Raw genomic sequence first — 20,362 nt, forward strand, 5'->3', positions numbered from 1 at the left:
TAGAAAACTAATTATTTTTGTAGTTCAAGCTGAGCTGAGTTCTCTGCAGAGCGAATCCTTCAGTCAAAAATCGAATTTTAAAGAAATCAGAAATTCGATATTTTCTTGAACTAAAATGAAATAGTATGTATTCAGTGAATAATCAGGTAAACAACTTCAAAGCTGTGCACACGCTTCCTGTTATCCCCCGAGGGGGGGGGGGGGGGCACTCCCTTATTAGGGCTTAACGGGGACGTGCGGCCCGATAGGATATGGTTTTCGGGTTTTTGGGCTTGAACGGGGTATATATTTCACCCATTTTTGTCTCAAACGAGATATCTTTGCATGGACCAAAGTCAAACAGAATAGGCTTATATGCCTGCAGAGGTGTAACAAGCCGAATTTTCACATTTTTTTCCGTATTGCTGACTTACGTTGATTTCGGCATTGATACTTAGCTTAATTCACAACCACATCAAAGCCAGTGAGGTACTTTTTTATGTCTTAGACGGGGTATCAAAAATTGGCATTCCGTCTTAAACAGGGTAGTAAAATCAGAGGTTCGTGTCTTAAACAGGGTCAGGGTTTAGGAGGCCGGGCCGCACCTCCCTACCTAAAATTATGTCGAGTACTCCCTACCCCTCCGGGCTATTATCAAAGATCAAGCGTGTTGCCACTTTGGATCGCGGCAAACATGGCTCCACAGACATTTTTGTATGGTAAAATCCAGTGCTGAATAATTCTGCATAAATTTACCCATAAAACAGACAAACGCTGCAAACTCAAGTAAATTTAGTAAAAGATTATAATGAACATAGCTGAGCACTGTAAAAACTGGAGCGTGAGAATCGCGTTTTAAAATTACATTGGCGGCATTTTATTCTATATTGGAATTCAATACCAACTGTATGGATATTATGATAACCAGCGTTCCAGAGAACGTGCAGTTCTCAAATTTCATCGTCCAAATCATACACCAGAGGTCTTTAGTTTATAGCATTAAAATATTTTACCGATCAATTTATACTACATGCAGAAATAATTCGATATTGGATATTCCCCCACACCGACACTGTATGTTCGCTCCTTCTTTGCCACTATTCACAATGGAAGCCATTTGCAATAAAAAAAACGCTTATTAATTAAAGCAGTAATAAATCGAGGGAAGATGGTTTATTTAGGCTGTTTTTTTATGATTATGATACTTATGTTATTCTGAGTATCCGTTATTCATTTTGTTCTGAATTTTCTTGTCTATGTCTTTTTTGTTCACTTGTTCATCCATAGTTTTCAATCCAGTGGGTACTCTTTTCTAAAGTAGCGGTACCAAGAACAAAAATTTGAATCTACTTACTAACAGCCATGCGTTTTCTTTATTGTGAGTTGTAAGAATTTGCTCTTACATCAATATTTAATATGCACCCAGTTAGGACGGGGAACTGTACCGACACAAACACAAACGCAAATGAAGGGTAATTCGAGCGCAATGAAAGACACGTGTGAACTAGCGCAACGCAAACGCAAATGCAGGTGCAAGAAATGAACAATTTTCCATCTTCTTACACTTGGCTTGCGCTTTGATTTCCGCTTGCTTCATGTTTGTACATTGCAAACACAAATGCAGGCTTAAACAAGCGACCGATGACATTTCCGCCGTTATGAAATGAACGACAAAAAAATGCGCTTTTGTACCTTACATTTCTTGCTCTTGCTTTTATGGATCTCGTCTCGGAGAGGGTGGTGTTTTTGGTTTTTTTTTGTTTTTGTTTTTTTTGTTTTTTTTTTTTTTTTTTATTTTTTTTTTTTTTCTCCCCCCCCTTTTTTTCCCCCGCCTTTGGGGGGGGCCCCCCCACGTGTCAAAATCGCTTGCGTTGGCGCCTTAATGGGTGATCGTGTTGGACAGTGAACCTCACCTTACAGTGACCTCACTAACACGGCTATTTTGTTGCGTTGAATCCCATTACGACGACCATCCTAACAGGGACCTTAAGACTTAAACTGGGTTACTGCGAGCCGTTTTAACCTCAACTATTGGTAGTAAAAAGTAATTTCGGCGAAATTAGGCCCGGAATTGACAGATATACAAAAAAACAACGCATTAAAATATCTTGCCACTATAATTTGTTCTCTATCACTTTGGTCGCAGTGATTCAGCCAAGTAATAACAAGTTAAAAGAAAAAATAATTAAAGAGGGTCTTTTTTTGAGGGGGGGGGGGGGGGAGGGGTGGAAGTTTGTTTAATGATCCATCAACAACGTTTAGAGCTTGGCTTTTTTCTAGGGTGATATTAAAACACATTACATATTTGTTAAAAAACAAACAAACAAAAAACAACAAGTAAACACTGTACTGGAGAACTTTTTTTTATTGATAGCTGCACACTAAGTTTCCAGTATCACCTACAATGTTGTAAAAGCTTAAAATATCCCGTGTACACCAACTATCCTAACCTATGTTAATAAACATAATTTTAAAATTACACATCAGGAGCATAAACTTAAAGCTACGTATATTAATCCTTCTAACGGACGCGTAATTTTTTTTACGTGCGTTTACGTGCGTGAAAAAATTTAGAGACAATGTATGAACGGCTTGCGCACACGTTACATTGTCTATACATTTTTTAAGGCACGAAAACGCACGTAAAAAATTACGCGTCAGTGGAAATCCACCATAAGAGTGAAATAGGCTCCCACTTGGGAACTTTTAATAAACAGTAAAACGATTTACCTATCGAACTTTTAAACATCAATGAAATAAAAATTTAACCTTAGGTGTAAACGGGTTGTTACGTTTAAAAAATGCAAGATAATGAATATAATGAATAAATATAGTAAATGGTTTCATAGTGTAATGGATATACAATGTCAAATTACAGTGTAACAACCCCGGGGGTACTCCCCTCTAAAAAAAATGACGGGGCTGCTCGTTGTAGAATTTGGAAAACACCCCTTAAAGGTACCACAAGCTCGCTCTGTTGGTGTGGTTTTTCATCTAAGAGGTACTAATTCTAAAATTACAATTACAATTAACTTGTACTGGCAATTCTTACAGTGATAAAGACGACTTTTTGGAGTACCTTCTTCTAATAAAGATTTTTTGAAATTATAGCCATAAATATAAGCCTCTATCCTATTTAAGTGTCGATAGTCTTAATTAAATTACCCTTAAAGGTACCGCGACGACTCTAGCGGATAGCACTGTCAGGTTTTAGGACTTTAAGCTGCACCAATCCACAAATTTTATCTCCTTAATTCGACGAGCACCCCCGTCTGTTTAATAGGGGAGTACCACCCCCTACCTCCACCCGGGACACTGCCTCCACTCTATAAAGCTATTTGAATAAGATACGTTTTGACACTTGGTGCAATGTATGGCGATTCCGTTGGGAGAAGCCAAAGTAGAAGGTTTCCGATAGACTGCACGTGCAGTTTTTGACTGCTGGATTGGCCAAAAAGTTTGGAAAACCAACAATAAGATGACAACAGATTGTCAGTCAAAACTCGATCAAAAGGTTTCACGAATGGCGACAGCATCTTGAGATATAATATAGCATATATATCTTAGTAGTAAAGTATTCTTATTAGAACATATTCACCAAGCGCACTTGATACAAGCCTCTAAACATATTTACAACTAATCTATGTACATTTTAGCCTCTAAAATGGGTTTGTAAGCAATGTCGCGCATTGCTTCACTTAGAAACATTGCGTGACGACCCAAGTAATGATTGTCAAGGAGACAAGGTGTCCATCACGCCACACACACATACATTAGTACAGTGTAACAAACCCTAAAATAACGAATCACTTTCCAAACGTTTCGTCTCTCACTGTAGTTTGCATTAAAATCGATGTCAAAATCGCTCTATTTTTTACCAGGTAAAGCCGCGCTGCACTACTTATTCCCAAACGATTAACAATGGTGTTCTTTTCCAATTGCATAAAAGCTGCTTTAAAACAAATTTCTGTGAGGAAATTTAGAGTTGATTTTCTGTCCGAGTTCAAAAACATACTTGTCGTTGATTTGTTATTGGTTTTGGTCCCGTTTTCGTAACTGTTTAAAACAAATTAATTCCATTTCAAAGAACAACAATTAACAAATTAATAAATCTGAATTCTCAAATAAGGGGACGTTTCTTCGAAAACTCTGAAAATGACGCGTTTCAAAAAGCTCTAAAATTTGAGTTGTTATATGATTTTACTCCATCGGGCATGCACATCACCCAATTTTAGAATATAACGCTGGAAGTTGTCTTTCATATACAAACAACTTCTCCCAACTTGTACTATACTAAGTCTAACGAGACTAGTAAGAAGAATTTGTATATTGATAACATTGATCCTCTTCATTCCGCATTATTTTTGACGTTCAGCAAAATGTGTCACCTTGATTATAAGTTGTAAAATGGAAATAAATAAAATGGCAATTTGTAGTGGCTTTTCCACTGAGTGGCCATTCGTCCACTGTTTCCAGATCGAAATTGAATTTAGAAATGTTGGTTTTTACAGGGGGGGGGGGAAAAAAACGGAGAGCCCGGAGATAAACCCTCGGAGCAGGGACGAGAACCAACAACAAACTCAACTCACATATGACGTCCGGGAATCGAACCCAGGCCACATTGGTGGGATGCGAGCGCTCTCACCACTGCACCATCCCTGCTCCTCGATGTTATTATTTTAACGTTTTGCTCCATTTACAGAAAACAACCGGCTATGGTTAAGCCCAAGTCACTATGCTACTTTCTAATTATACATGTAGCAAAGAAAGCAATTCTGAATACGATACTAAGAAAGTTAGATCTAGTTTCTTGAGAAACTTAGCTCGGAGTAAAAAGGCTTTGCTCTTTTTGAGAGAAAAGCATATATTTTACGATTGCTATTCAGCTGCATATGCTGACAGTGCTATATCGGCTAAAAGCTCTTGCAAAGGTCTCAAAGGAATACCGCTTCCCTTTAAGAGAATAATAGAACAAACTAAAGGAGCAATGTCGACGTCCCTACCTTCTAAAATATAAATTGTAGCCGCTAACACAAAAGTACCAGTAGGAGTCACAAGCTTACGAGAGCTGCCACACTACTGACAGCGTTACAGTAGATAGCTTGAGCAAATGTAAACTATATACGAGCTATGCCTGAGATTGAATTTGAAAAATTTGAAAAATTATATACTTATGACGCTGCTCTAGTGATGATTGCATGTGCACATACAAAAAAAACTAATCAGTGACACTACACAAACTAAACAACATAAACTTACCATTACATCTGAACTCTACATCCTCTTCTGCCTACAGTTTGGTTAATAGAGTGAAGATTATGTTTCGTGGTGGCGCAAATCGGGAAAACAACCTCGCCACAAAATATCCACCCGTAGCAAATTCGCCACCTCGGTTATTGCATTGCTAGCGTTATTGCATTTCTAATGATTCGAGTCACAAACTTCGGCTTACGGTAAAAAAAAACACAGTTTTACGTTATATGGAAAATGACTGGCGGTATATCTATATACCATAAAATTCCGGTTTTAAGCCCCCCCGCTTATAAGCCCCCCCACTTATAGGCCCACCATCCTGGAAACAAAAAAATACATCCGATTATAAGCCCCCCCCCCCCCCGGATATAAGCCCCCCTGTACCAGATGACAGTACTGAACAGGGCTAAGTGTTGCTTTATTATGTGTTTTTAACTTATTTCCATCAACACTCCCGTAGCTCGTTTCGAAACGTTTTTTTCATTCCGCTTATAAGCCCTACCGGATATAAGCCCCTCCGCTTATAAGCCCCTCCGCTTATAAGCCCACCCAAAACCCCTTACGAAGTTGTATAAGCCCAGGGCTTATAACCCGAATTCTACGGTATCTGTGTTTTTTTTCTTCAGTACATAAGATTGCTAAAAATCGCAGGATTCTTAAATACAAACTAATTAAACGTCCCATTAATAATCAACTATAAAAGGAAGTACACGAAATTCGATAAATTGATTCGTTGACAAAATGAAAAAAAATATTTTCATCATATAATTGTTTAATCATATTGGGTTAATGGATCAAGCTCAATTTCAGGAGGGCAAATATTTCAAACTAGCCCAATAAGTATCGGACACAACTTTTCATGAAACGCCACCGACATTGAAATAATCTTGGAAGACCAATCTTTCTCTCCATCCGAGTAGCTATCTTCAGTAATTTGTCCTTTACTTTACCTCATCTTGTTGAGTAAGCTACGGGCTTTCTACTCAGAGCAAAAAACTTTCGCTGTGATTTAATACAACGAAAACTCAAGGGGGATTCCATCCACCCCCCCCCCCCCCCCCCTTGTTCGATGGTGGGGGTATGGATTGGCTTGTACTCCGAGGGTTAAAAGGAGATTAAGTGAGGAATATTTACAACTTGAAGAAATGTAATCTCTCGACTCTCGCTCGCTTTCGTCATGTATTTCATTCAACTTACACATTGAACAACGGCGCCACCGATTTTGTCACCTTTTTATACAATCACTTAGGTGAAACTAAAAGGCCGACATCATTTTGATAATGAAAGAAAATCAAGAAAATAGCGCTGAAGTAAAAATATAGTGTTCTTTGAAACTTCCCATGGAAATAACCGATGTGTGAATTTACTTAAACAGTTATTACTCCATTCGCTTGTTGGATATCAGGTGATTATAACCCACTCCGTGCTAAGCGCGTCATTGGTTATTTTACAACCTCATATCCAACGCGCGCTCATGAAATAATTATTAAATTTCCAGCAGCTGCTAGACTAGCTGAATGTCATTTGTAATAGGGTTAGTCACTGCCACAGTAACGGGCGTCACACCTCAATGGTGGACGCAAATTGTAGATATAGTAGGAGCTGCAGTTCTTTACTTGAATAGATAAACTGTCCCGCCAGCAATCTCCAGACCTGTGAAAGTAGACTCTTCTTATGACTGTACCATCAGCCACTGTAGGATGGCCATTACTCAACCAGCCTGGGGAGTATGTACCACATCTGTTCGTCGGTGGACATGTGGTCGCCATTTGTGTCCCTGCAGCTCCTTCAAAACGATACCAGCCATCGAGGTTATCGTCACATTGATAGGGGTGTACCGATGAGTAGGTTTCTTTTCTTTCTGCATCGGACAGAGTTTGGTAGTTTTGGCATACATCAGCTAAAAAATAATATTAAATTAATAAATAAGCGATCAAGAAAGTAAACAAACAAACAAACAGAAGAATGAAAGTTCTCTTTGTTTTGTTCATTTTTACTGTTTGTTATTGTTGTCGTTTTTATTTTTCGTAGAGGATGTGTTTGTTGCGGTTCAACCTTACTCTTGGTACAATCTGGTTTTTCCTTTGATTTATATTCATTACCATAAGATTATTCATTATTCATTACCATTACAAAGGAAAATAACAAAATGTGTAAGGATAAGATTGAACCGCAACAAACACATTCTCTTCAAAAAAAAAAAAAAACATTTAAGCTTAAGTGTTATCAGCCTTAGATTTCGGCTTTGGGATTTGGGATATCACGGTGAACATTTTACTTAAAAACCACCACGGTTACAATCGCCAAACTGTCAACACTCTTCAACCGACTGACCATTGCACATTGCCGGCCAAGTTACATATCACGTTTATAAAAAGATGAATGTCCGAAAGATCAGGTTAAAGGATACTCGTAGTGCACGTAACACTGAAATATGCTGTAAGCATTTTATAGCGCATTTTATTTCCTTTTTTTACTGGGACTCGCTGTTTTGTTCTTGTCACAAAGTTTACTCCAAACATTCAACTATTAAATCCGCCGAAGTACACTGTATGTTCATGATCATCTCACCATATTCACAATATGTCCCGGTAAATCCAGCTTTGCAGTTGCATGTGTACCCATTAACACCATCAATGCAGGTTCCATTGTTCTGACAAGGATTACCGGCACACTCATCAATGTCTAGAATTGCATGAAATTAATTAAACGTTTGATTAACAAAATGCTAAAGGGAGGCCTTTGTAAGCTTCAAGCGCCACCTAACCAAAGGAAGGAAGCTAGAGTTTTTTAAAAAGCTCGGACACAGAGCGAGGGCGATGCCTTCGCAATTCTGAAAAGATACATGTTTAATTCTGGACTACCGGATCTCTCTCGATGTCCCGAGTACATTGTTTATCAGCTCACCTGTTTCACATTTTTCCCCGGTAAACCCAGCAACGCAGCTACAGTTGTATCCATTAACATCATCACTGCAACTTCCATTGTTCTTGCAAGGATTACTGGCACACTCATCAATGTCTATTAAATTAAATAAAAAAATAAATAAAAATAACACATCTGAATAATACGTTTAATTTAGCAGTTGAAATTTGAGCATAGGTACGTTTCTCGTTTCTGGCGCCATGATTCAAGACAGGCTTCTGTCAGGTTAAAGCCAAGAATAACTATCTGTAGTTCCACTCCGGCTTGCAGTCAAAATACCAGCTAGTTACTGAGCCGTAACCAGGAATATTTTTTCATCGCTAAACCCAAATTTTAGCTCAAATTTTAATTCCTGATCCCCAAAATGTGGCAACATTTGATCCCTGATTCCATTCTGATCCCATGACTTGTGACCCGGGATCCCGGGTCCATGACCCCGATCCCGAGGCTGTCATCCCTGATCCCATATACCTGGTTAAGACCCTGTAGTTAGCTTTGAACAGAATTTCGAAGTTGGTGCAATACCGGAAGTCAAAAGTACTTTACACTACGGAAAGTGAATTTGGTCAATGAAAGAGGCTAGATGAATTAAAAAAGATAGGCCTTTTAATTAGCGGTTTTAGTAAAGAAACTGTAAGAACAAGGTTTTCCTTCGCCAAACATCTTTATCGAATTGGTAATACTTTCAGTCGCATTCGAGAATCGTGCTGATCTACTAATCTCACTACGTCATTTTGTAATTGTACGTTTACCCAACTTCTACATCTCACCTGTACAATTCTGTCCATCTCCAGAATATCCAGGTTTGCAACTGCAGTTATAAGCACCATGAGTGTTATTGCAAACTTCATTAACATCACAAACGGGAGTTGGTTCAGCACATTCGTCGATGTCTGTAAAGAGATAACACAGTGATGTGTATTGCGCTTGTATTATAAAAGCATACACCGAATGCAAATATGGCTGATCACTCGGTTGGTGCCTGGGACGAGCTGCATAAATGCGAGGCTAGTCAGGCTTCGGTGTTTTGTTTTGACAATGCTTTCGTACAGAAGTATTGCTTATTCGTCGATCTAGTGTGTTTCTTTTCGCTACTCCCATGAGTTGCTGTGTTTCTGAATGCCACGAGAAGTGATAGAAGTGTTCACTGTTTGCCTCTTACGGAAAAATTGGATCAATGCAATTCGCTGAGACGAAAGAAAGGAGTTCACGATCGCCGCGGGAACTGTTAAATTGTTCGCTATGTTTCAGGTTAGAAGATCTTAGAAAAATGTGTAAGCGATCACATTTAGCTCCAAGTCGTTCTTATTTGTCTCAATGTTTTCACTAGCTTTAACTATCGGGGCAGTTGAATTTCATTCACTTGGTTAGTATTTGATCGTGCGATTCCGTGCGAGTGGATCGGACGCGAACAAAGCCGGACATGAATATATTCTTTTGAGACAGAGGATGTCTTGAAAGTGGAGCTTTCCTTTACCTTGGGAAAGGTCCTGGCCATGTAACTCGTGCTGCAACACCACCAGACATCACATAAGCTCGTCATTTAAACGAAATTTTCTAAGATCTTCGAACCTGAAATGTAGCGAACAAACCTCAATACCGGTAGTTCCCGCGGCGATCGCGAACTCCTTTGTTTCGTCTCAACGAATTGCATTGATCCATTTTTTTTTCTCTTAGAGGCAAACAGTGAACACTTCTATCACTACTCGTGGCATTCAGAAACACAGCAACTCGTAGCAGCAGCGAAAAGAAACACACCAGATCGATGAATAAGCAAGACTTCTGTACGAAAGCATTGTCAAAACACAACACCGAAGCCTGACTAGCCTCGCTTTCATGCAGCTCGTCCCAGGCAACAACCGAGTGGTCCGCCATATTTGCATGCGGTGTATGTCTTGGTTCACATAGAACAACGCAAAATATTATCACTGATAAAAGAAAGAAGTTAAGAGGCTGTCTTTCTTAAAAACGCCTACTCAAATTCGCTTCAAAAAATAATTTTGCCTGAACCTCTGGCAACTGAAAGACATAACCAAGGCTAAAACTAAAACAGTTTTGGTTTGATTCAGTATGATTTTCTGGCCGCGTGAGGAGCCATTAAATATTTTGTCCTTTCGGGCCTGCCGCAACGTCTAAAAAATTAGAAAAATAAGCATTTTTCGGGCAGCTTTGAAATATTTCATTCGCATCAAACACCTGCAATCTTTAAATTAATTTGCTCATAAACATTTCTTGTTTTCTAAGAAGTTAGCAACTTTTCTCCCGATTTATCTGGAAATGCGAAATCAAGGATATAATGACCACTACTGATTGGCATCGAACGAAGGTTGAAAAATGGCCTTGATTTATAAGCGAATATTTCAATGTCAACTAATACAGGTTTCACGTGCGAAATTAATACCCTGATCTATTTAACAAAAAACTTACCAGAGCAGTTGTTTCCGTCTCCAGTATATCCTGATTTACAAGAGCAGTTGTAAGAGCCATGGGTATTGACACAATCAGCATTAACATCACATTTGTGCTCTGCTGCAGTCACGCACTCGTTAATATCTGAAAGGAACGAAATATTAAGATACTATTCTGTAAGCATATTAAAAGATTGATTGCGGACTGCATACTACAGACTGGCTATAGGTCATGCACTAGGTACAAAACTTGGACTTCGCAATGCGAGTTGCCGGATTTTTTTTTTCAATTTTCCTGGTCTAGGTTTTAAAAACGGAATCGCCAAAAGTTGGCTTTTTGCGAAGTAAAGATTGACTGAAGAGCATCTAGCGTCCAACTTTTTAAACGTTTAGTATTTTTACTGTAAAAGTTTTTCAAAGAGGAAAAACAAAAATATTATCTCACATCGTTTACCATTCACATGAAACCCTCATAGCGAAAAACGTCGAAGAAATTTTGGTGGATGTCGCCTTTCTGCTGAAAACCCGGCGTATTCAATCGAACATTCGGTAATCGAACCCAATCGCCCAATCCAACACCAATCGATCGATTGGGTTCGGTAATCGAACCTAATCGAACTCACAATAAAATTTGGTCAATCAAACAAAATCGAACGTTCGATTACCGTAAAGTCGACAATCGAACATTCGATTCACGAACTTCTGTTTGTTTATATTGAGGACATTTTGTACGGTGTACCGTCTCCCTGATTAGTCCTGCATGCGGGATTTACTAATCAAGAGACGGATTCTGAACAAAGTCGAATCGGATTGAGTTCAAAAAGTGTTCGATTTTGTTCGATTGGTTCGAAATCGAACTCACAGCAAAATAGATGTTCGATTTTGTTCGATTACTGAACCCAATCGAACGATTGGTGTTCAAATGGGATCGATTGCTTTTCTCGTTCGATTTTGTTCGATTGAAAACGCCGGGTGAAAACGAAGCGCGAATTTAGTCTGTTGGTGTTAACATTTTAACTCGGTAGTTATCAGTTCCCTACAAATATACGGGCATAAGCGTCCTATGTTACACTACATCTCAATTGTTAACTTGTTCTCAGTGCAGCGATAAACGTCCAAATAAATTGTTTCCGCCGTTGTTCCAGATTTCTGTATTGCCTCTTATATCATACAAAAACTACTATGGCACTGCCACTATACGCCGTTGTTGCTGTCAAATAACAAAACTTTAAGCTAAAGAAGGTTTCGCGACGACGTAATTTAATACAATATGCTCCGTTGTTTGACTAGCCGGCTTTTGTCAGATCTCAATGTAGAAAGCAATTCGGTTTACATTGGATTTGAATTCAAGCTATCGTGAACGAATGTTTTAAAAGTGTGTAACGCATGATTATTGTTAAACAAGAAATTAACGTAGAAAGAAATTAGGTACGATTAGGTATTTGCCGTACCTTAATTCAGAATTAAGCAAAACATTTGGGACCTCTGATTCAATTGTTTCATTTCGAATGTTTCAGTACTCGTCGGCAAACATCGCGCAATTAGCAGGCGCGCTCAAGTTTAGTTTTGGCAGGAAATTTTTTTACTCCTTTTACAGTACTACCGGTAAACACCAGCTAAGCTTAAATTTCGGGGTTCTGTTTTATTAGTAATTCCTATTTTTTTTTCAGTTCATCGTACGGTAACACTACGTTGCTTGAAAGTGACCATGATACGTGTGACATCAGGTCAGTGACTTGATATCGTAGGATATCAGGACAGTAGATCGCGCTTTAGACTTGCCCCAAGTCGCTCGTTTTTGCTTTGCATCTATAGTTACTTAAATAAAATCGCTTTGAATTCAAGCGCGAAAGACCACTTGTGTAAAATCGCCTTTAAAATCGCGCGCGAGAGATCGCGCGGGATTCATTTCTGTGAACGCGCGCAAAAACAAATGACACTTGCCAAGAAATGGCTCGAACGAGCGACTTGTGTCACTTGCAGGAAATTGATTCTAGCTGACGATTTTTTGGCGCGAAAATATTGCATCATTTCGTGTGCATTGAGTTGGTTTCTTTCATTGTGTTAAAGTCAGTTTCGTTCGCCGTGTGCAGCTGACGCGCGCTGTGATTTCTTCCCTTTTTTGTGGGAAATCATACTCAAGGCCTTTGATGGCTCTCTCATTTCTGTAAGATTTAAAAGGGACAGGCACAAAAGAAGATATTTGTAATCTTAATTCCAAAACTGGTTAAAACTGCCGATGTGAGAAGGAAACAAGTCTGCTCTTAAACGCAAGCTTGTCTCGCGAGCAGCGCTCGCTAAGTTGGCGGGCACTGCGCGCTTAGTAAGTTCGCGCGCAATACAATATGATTGACATAATCTCGATGGCGTCACCGGGGGAAAAATACACCGGTGACGCCACATTTCAGAATTGGCGCGCTGCAGGTGAGAAAAGTCGCTCGTTCCGCCACGATCCTCCGACATTTTGTTTCTCATGCCCTGCATGCGCGCCCTCCGTTTCCGCATCCAGCAGTCTCCAGCGAATCTAACGAGCGACTTGGAGCAAGTCAAATCGCGCTTCTCATTGGCCACTTGCGAATTTGGGTACGGTAATTCTGAATATCACGGTAAATAGTTTAATGAAAAACCACCACGGTTGCAAGCTTCGAGTGCCACCGAGCTAAAGGAAGGAAGCTAGAGTTTTTAAAAAGCTCGGAGAAACAGTGAGGGCGATGCCTTCACAACTCTGAAAAAGGTGTGTAACTCTGGGCTACTGAATGTCTCTCGATGTCCCGAGTACTTTGTTTATAATCTCACCTGTTTCACAATTTCTCCCGGTAAACCCAGCAACGCAGCTGCAGTTGTATCCGTTAACACCATCGGTACAGCTACCATTGTTCTGACAAGGTTTACTGGCACACTCATCAATGCCTACAAAATTTAATGAATCAGATAAAACATTGGACTGCCGAAATGTAAACAAACTCCAAACACAAAGTCTAAATTACCCCTTTTCATTTTAGTTTCTTCTCTTCCCCTCAACACATTGTAAAGATTTAACAAACTCCCAAGACAGGTTTCAGAGGTTAGAGCCAAATATAATTGGCTGCAGTTCAGTGATTTTTATAATGTCTCTGGCTGGTTATATGAGATTTGCAAATAGCACAAAGTAAATACGTGCGCTGATTGGTTAAAAATTGTGTTTCTATAACTCGATGGAGACACAGACAGTTGTCGTAGTCACGGCAATCATTAGTCACGGTGCTGAAATAAGCTGAGCAAAATAACAACTAACAATTGTGTCAAATGTTAATGTCACAGCTGACAAAAACCAGGTTAAGACTAAACAAATATTTGTACACTTGGAAACAAGCGAGTAAGATGTTTACAGAGCCCGCTACGCATTCAAAAATAGTCTGCAAAAGAAATTACCGAAGCGGCTGGCCTTTCGAAGAAGTATATGAATTGACGCAACTTCACTCCATTCTAGGCTTTGAAGCACTTCAGAATTATCCACATGTTCGTCAACAGAACAGGATATTCGCCCAGAATACCGAGTCAAACTTCTTTTAACAGAAAATGCGCTCTCACCTCCAAGGTTCGATTGGCAGCGTTTGTCGTCAAACCATTCGGTTAAGTCGAAGAAGCGAAATACAACCACAGTTCTTGACTCCTTCCAGTGCTTGACTTCAGTTAAACAATCGGCTTAGTTATTTCTCATAATTAAGATAACTTTGGGGCCTGTTTTCTTTGTTTGTTTGGCCAAGAAACGGTGAATTTAGTATTGAAGCAAATGTTTAACAGTTGATTTATTTCTGTTGATCGACTCCCTTTCTATGATTGGTGGATCATGTTTATGACGTAAAACCGCGAGGTGAAGAGAATTAACGTTTTGATGTTAAAAAAAGCACAAAATATTACTTTGATTTGCGTTATTTTCTTTGTGCTATTTTCTAAAAGAAATAGATTTACCCGAACCTTTTTTTAACATCTTTTAGACCTTACTTCAAATTGTTTTTCGAGAGTATTCGTGTCATCTTCCTTCTTTGGGGATGTTTTTGTGATAACATTTTCAAAGCTGCTACCTTATTCTCACTAAATTTCGCGAGTACTTAATTTCGCGAAAAATCAAGAGCCATATTTCGCGAGTACTTAATTTCGCGATTTTGAGAGGAAGGTACAGTTGGAGTGTATTAAATTTCGCGATTTTTATCTATTCTTCGATATGAAGCTTTGACCTCGAAACTGTAACAACATAATTAATATGAAAGTCATCGTAAAAACAGCAAACAAAACAATATACACATGACAAAACATAAGGTATTAAACAGTCTAAATCCCTAATAGGTTCATCTACGACTGCAAAAGCGAGATTTTGAGGAACTTGGCGGCAGAGAACAGTTCAAACAGTGCGACTGATATAGTGGGAGATAACTAATGGACAAAATTAAACAAAAAACTTCTAAACATGAAGCTCAGACATGTTAGAATAACTATGATAAAACACATCGAGTTTTATCAGAGTTTTATATTATCAGTACGATATTAAATTTCGCGATTTTAAACTTCGCGTGTCCTATATTTCGCGAGTATTAAATTTCGCGTTTTTTTCAAAATCGCGAAAATCGCGAAATTTAGTACTCGCGAAATTAAGTGAGAATAAGGTACTCGAATGCGATCTTCGGGGGAGAACTTCAAAATGCATAAAATACTTACCAGTTTGACAGTTTACTCCAGTGTATCCCGGCTGACAGTTGCAAACATATCCGTTAACCTGTTGAACACACGTCGCTCCGTTTAAACACGGATCACTGGCACATCCGTTGATGTCTAAAAATATTAATAAATTCAAAAACATTTAGTGTCATAAAAAAGTTCAATATGTATTTAATTGTATTTCATGTGTTGGCAACTTTCAATAAGCGATATCGGAGTTCCAAAACCACATGTATGTGTCAGAATAAATTCAATATTTCTAAAAGTGAACAAAGGTAAAATATTCATAAAGCGAGATAATAATTCATGAACTTTCCTTTGTTTACTTTTATAAATATTTGATTTTATCCCGACGCACACATGTCTTTTCGGAACTCCGATATCAGGCCGTACCTAGCGGGGGGGGGGGGGGGGGGGGAGGGGGGGGGGTAGATGGGCAAGTTACCCCCGCCGGGAAAAACCCATTTGCCCCGCCAGGCCCCACCAGGAAAATTTGCCCCCGCAGACAAAAAAATTCTAGGTACGGCCCTGGATATCGCTTATTGCGCTAGTGAAAACGGTAATCTGCATATAGTCGGGAATACAGAATAAGTCAACATTTTGCAAGGTGTTTGTTTCGCTGGAAGTCCGTATTTTAGATTTCCTTAAAAAGACAAGTGAACTTTGTTTTTATCCCGGTCCTTTTTGATGTTTTTGGAGCGCACCTTGACTCACCTGATTCACAATATTTTCCTGTGTAACCGGGAACACAATCACAGTGGTATTCATTTTCGCCGTAATTCGGAACGCACTTTGCACCGTTTTTACACGGAAAGCTTGAGCATGGTGTCTGTAAAGAAAGGTTCTGTGAGTTTAAAACATTTATATAAAAGAAACAAAAATCTTCAAAACTACAAATGATCAAATATGATTATTTTCTCTTAAAAGTCGAGTACATCTTCTGCTGGAATTTACAATATTATTGCTAACTGCCATCGTATCTACAAAAACCTGAAAAATCTAATTCTGCTTTATTTCACTTTCACATCCTAACAGTTGCAGCTCACGAGCTCGCATTTAGCAGGATAACATGGCAACCAAGCAGGTTTTTAGACAACAAATACCACATTCAAACCAACCAAACACAAACATGGTTAAAATACCTTTATGCTGTAATGGTGGTATTTCTGTGAGCTTACAAGCTGGCTCGGGTTTGCAGAGTACTTGTCTTCGTTTAACAACTCACATTGGTATTTTCCGTCTGAGCGAGGAGACGAGGCGACGTTAAACGAAGAACATGGCGGGTTGTTAACACAGCTTAGAGCGCATTCTCTGTAATTGCTCACAAGAGAAGATGAACCAACTGATACTTGAAGACGATGAAACTTGTCAACTGCAAAGTGTCCGTACGATACACGATTTCCCTGTGCATGAACTCCTCGCTTTAGACCACGGCTGCCGTCAAGTTGGCTCTGGTCTGCGTTTAGACAAGGTAGAAGAGTTCAAAATTTAAAGCATAAAGAATCGAAGCCGCGCTCACGCAATTTCTTCGTCAGCATAAATTATTCAATTAGGTAAACATACTTAAATGTACATTGTAAAATGATAAAAAATTAACTAGTGTAATATTTCAAACACGAGCGACAGTGTTTTATCGGGATACCCAAACACCGAGAAGAGAGTTCAAAATACGACTCGCGGCGGAGTATTTTTGACGAAATTCGAGTTGTTTGGATGCCGATGAAACACTGCCTCCATTGTTTGATATATCTTCTCAATCGAAACAAAAAAATACGGAGTAAACGGAGAAATAAAATCAAAAAATCTTTGCTGATTAAGGTGGCGCAGGACCCTTGCAATCATTATGTATGAATTTATTCAAAGTATGTACGAACTGCGACGACTGAAGCTGACAAGAAAAGAAATATTTATGACAATTTTTTCTAAGAGTTCTTTGTACAAGTAATTACACGTTTCTGTTCTCAGCTTTTTGTCCCATGCGCTGAAACATCGCGAATTGTCGTAATTAGATTCACAGCTTTGAGTAAAACACACGTTGTTGTAAACATTGATTCGGACGGTCTTCGGAAGCGGAATATCCTGCAATTTTGTGTCCAAGTTTTCTCCGCCGATATAGAATTTCAAGAATCGATTCGCCAGAAACATAAACTTGGTGTACTCTATTGTGTTTGGCTAAGTATCGCGAACTTCTTACATTTTTGCTTGTGCGCAAGCCGTCAATATTTTGCGGTATTGCCGTCTCACGTTTCCGGTCTGTGATTGGTTCTAAAAAATTAAAATTGATGTCGTTGCACTGGATTGGGTTCTGCTCAAGTACGCATCAAAATTCAAAACTTTTCTGCAGTATATCGGCGGGTAAACCTTTTCTCTTGCTGTTTACACAGTTTAAACAACTTTTGCCATACGCTTAGTCATCTCTACGAGTTATTCAGAGAAAAAGGTGGCTTGATGAAGAAGAAGAAAGGCAGGTGATTGTTTGAAAATACTTTAAAATATTCAGTTTATAATTTACAGCGCTCGCTCGCTTGCGATAGATGGCGTGACCTCGTTTTGTGAATTTTAATGAAGCTTTTCTGTTTTGTCGCACCCTGCGAGCAGAGCCCTTTTTTCTCGACTTTATTTCCCTAATCGCAGCCGCAGGGAAGGTAATAGAGGCTCTGCTCGCAGGCCTGGGTGGTTTTGTCGTTGCTTAGCACTTCAGAAAAACTCGCTTAGATATACTGTTTGAATTTCTTTTAGTTTCTCTGAGAAAATTTAAAGTTGAAATTCTAGTAACTCGTTGCGAAGCCGAAAATGTCATGGCGTGTTTAGTTTTTGTGTACTCTGGGCGAGTAGTGAGAATTTCAACCTTAATCAACAATAATATTATGCTCATTGTCCGCTTAGTTCACAAAAAGAATAGTTGAATTGCGATACAAAACGTATTGCGATTATCAGACTGCAACACTGCATTATATTGACGGCGTTTTTAAGGGAATATATTCTTCGTATTTGGCTCTACCGCTTTGCGACTCGCCCAACTCGACGTTAATATAATGCTGTATTACAGTCTCAAAATCGCAATTAGTTAATATTATTTTGTTTTATAATTTCCTCTCAATTACAAGTTGTCATGCCATATTTGCTTCAACGCAGTTGGATTGGTCAAATAATAAAAAAAAAACAATTGGTCACCGAAGGAAACTTCTGCTGTAATAGAAATTTCTTTAATCTTTCAACGACATGGTGAAATAAATTTTACCGTTTAGTCATTTTCATTTTCGTTCAAAGTAAAAAAAAGTACAAATCGTTTTAAAATTTATGACCTGTCACAACTGCACTATTAGCTTTTGGCTTTCAAATATTTTAAGCTGTCGAACCTGCTGAAAAATTTAATGCAAACGTCGCTACGTGCCCACAGGAAAATTGAAAAAAAAATCGACAAAAAAGATTTTCTTTTCTGTCATATTAAATTGCGCTTACCATCAGTTATACGACAATGCATTATTCAAATTAATAATTGAGCTGTCTTTAAAGAAATAATACCTTTAACTCGAAAGCAAATTTGCCCCATCAAACCGTCACACAGCTTGAATTTAAAGAAACGCTTCAGAAAGAAGTCCATGGGAAAGGTGTAACGCGTTATTTTCTGTTCTTTTCTCCGTGATTTTGTTTTCAAGCCATTTAGATCAGAGCTTTCTTCAGATATTCAATAGAATCAGATAAGACAAAAAATGAATGTTTTAGAGAGGCGGAGGGTATCTAAACAACATAATTCTTAAAAGAACAGAGAAACAGAATCTTATGGCGTTTTTTTTTTGCGAGTATACGTGTCTGCGTTTCACCTTTCGGCTCACGCCTGCGTTATCGAAAGTAATGTAAAGCTTGTGAAATCTCTGGCTTAACATTTAAGCCTACCGAATTCAGTTTTTAGGCATTACTGTGTCGCTACGACTTTTCGTTAAATTCAAAACTAGTTGCCGATAAAATGTTCCTTAAAATGTGTGAAAGTTTTCAGATTGCCCAAATCGTCAGTTCAATCCGCACAATATTCAAAAGTAGAATTGTATCAAGTCGAATTCTTTTATTCGCCCTCTTGCTTGGCTCGAAAGCGACCATCGAGCGGCGAATTAAATGGCAAGAGAGGGCTTTTAGAAAGTCTAGAATGAAAGCGGCATAAACAACATTGGAAATTAAGGCCGAAACTTTCTGGGAAATGCTTATCGCACTTCAAACTCGGACTTTTTTATTTAATGGATTTTTACTTGATTAATTTTTTTGTCATGTTAGTCGAAACATTAAGCATCTTTTCAGTTTACAAAGTTCAAGTATCATAAAAGTGAAATTTAAAACCTGTTTTCATCAAATAGTATTCAAAGGAACCTCTTCTACACGGTCCCTATGGTGTCTTATAAAAAAAAAATAATAAAACCTTTTTGAGCTACAATTTTACACTACGAATTATTCCACGAGTCAGCTAAAAAAAATTTCCGAATCATTAACTTCAGCTTACAATGTAACCTTTTTCGAGTCGCAATGATGTTTTGGAGCTCACGACTCGATTGAAGAGGGTTGCAAATTATGCGCATTCATTGTAGATATATAAATTTAGACATAGTCCAGTTTAAAGAGAAACGTCATATTCACGCCGTAAAAGATACATAAATTGTATTTTGAAAAGGTACGAAAGCAAGATTAGGTGTCGCAATAGTTTTCACTTGCTATCAGGTAAGTTTAATCCAGGTTACGTCAACACTGAGCGAACAGACTTAGCACTTGCCCTTAACTCGGCACAAGAATTTTACCCAAAGGATTCCAATGTAACTTTTATCAGATTTGGAAAGCTATATAAGTGAAAACTTAAACTTAGCTTAGGTTATGTCGATAAATGGAAAATTGCTTACCGCGGGAGTCGGCAACCGTGGGGCTTTGAAGCCAGCCTCCCCAAATAGCTGTTACGAACAGCAAAGGAAGTGCAGGGAAAGTACGGACCATGTTTCCTTCTCTTAAAGTGTTTCTCGACAGCAAAATCGCTACTTTTCAATGGAGAGTTCTTTGAATGGCGCTTAACTGCGTTGCATGTACCTCAAGGGTGTGTATTGCAACGCACGGCAACCAGTTAT

At 38.7% G+C, this 20,362-nt stretch overlaps 1 protein-coding gene across 1 annotated transcript in view; it reads right to left on the minus strand.

The window, feature by feature from the left end:
* The window catches only part of LOC144664678 (uncharacterized), a 70,195-nt gene extending 49,833 nt beyond the window's left edge, over positions 1–20,362 (minus strand). The window contains exons 1-9 of the mRNA XM_078525868.1: positions 20,144–20,362; positions 16,403–16,716; positions 15,975–16,089; positions 15,261–15,374; positions 13,362–13,475; positions 10,585–10,710; positions 8,928–9,050; positions 8,140–8,253; positions 7,804–7,917 (exon numbers count right to left, since the gene is read on the minus strand). Coding sequence (XP_078381994.1) covers positions 7,804–7,917; positions 8,140–8,253; positions 8,928–9,050; positions 10,585–10,710; positions 13,362–13,475; positions 15,261–15,374; positions 15,975–16,089; positions 16,403–16,716; positions 20,144–20,234 — 1,225 coding nt within the window. The 5' untranslated portion in view covers positions 20,235–20,362. The remainder of the gene's footprint in view (positions 1–7,803; positions 7,918–8,139; positions 8,254–8,927; positions 9,051–10,584; positions 10,711–13,361; positions 13,476–15,260; positions 15,375–15,974; positions 16,090–16,402; positions 16,717–20,143) is intronic.

This window comes from Oculina patagonica, chromosome 9, assembly GCF_052425735.1.
Source record: "Oculina patagonica isolate OP01 chromosome 9, crgOcupat, whole genome shotgun sequence".
NCBI lineage: Eukaryota > Metazoa > Cnidaria > Anthozoa > Scleractinia > Oculinidae > Oculina > Oculina patagonica.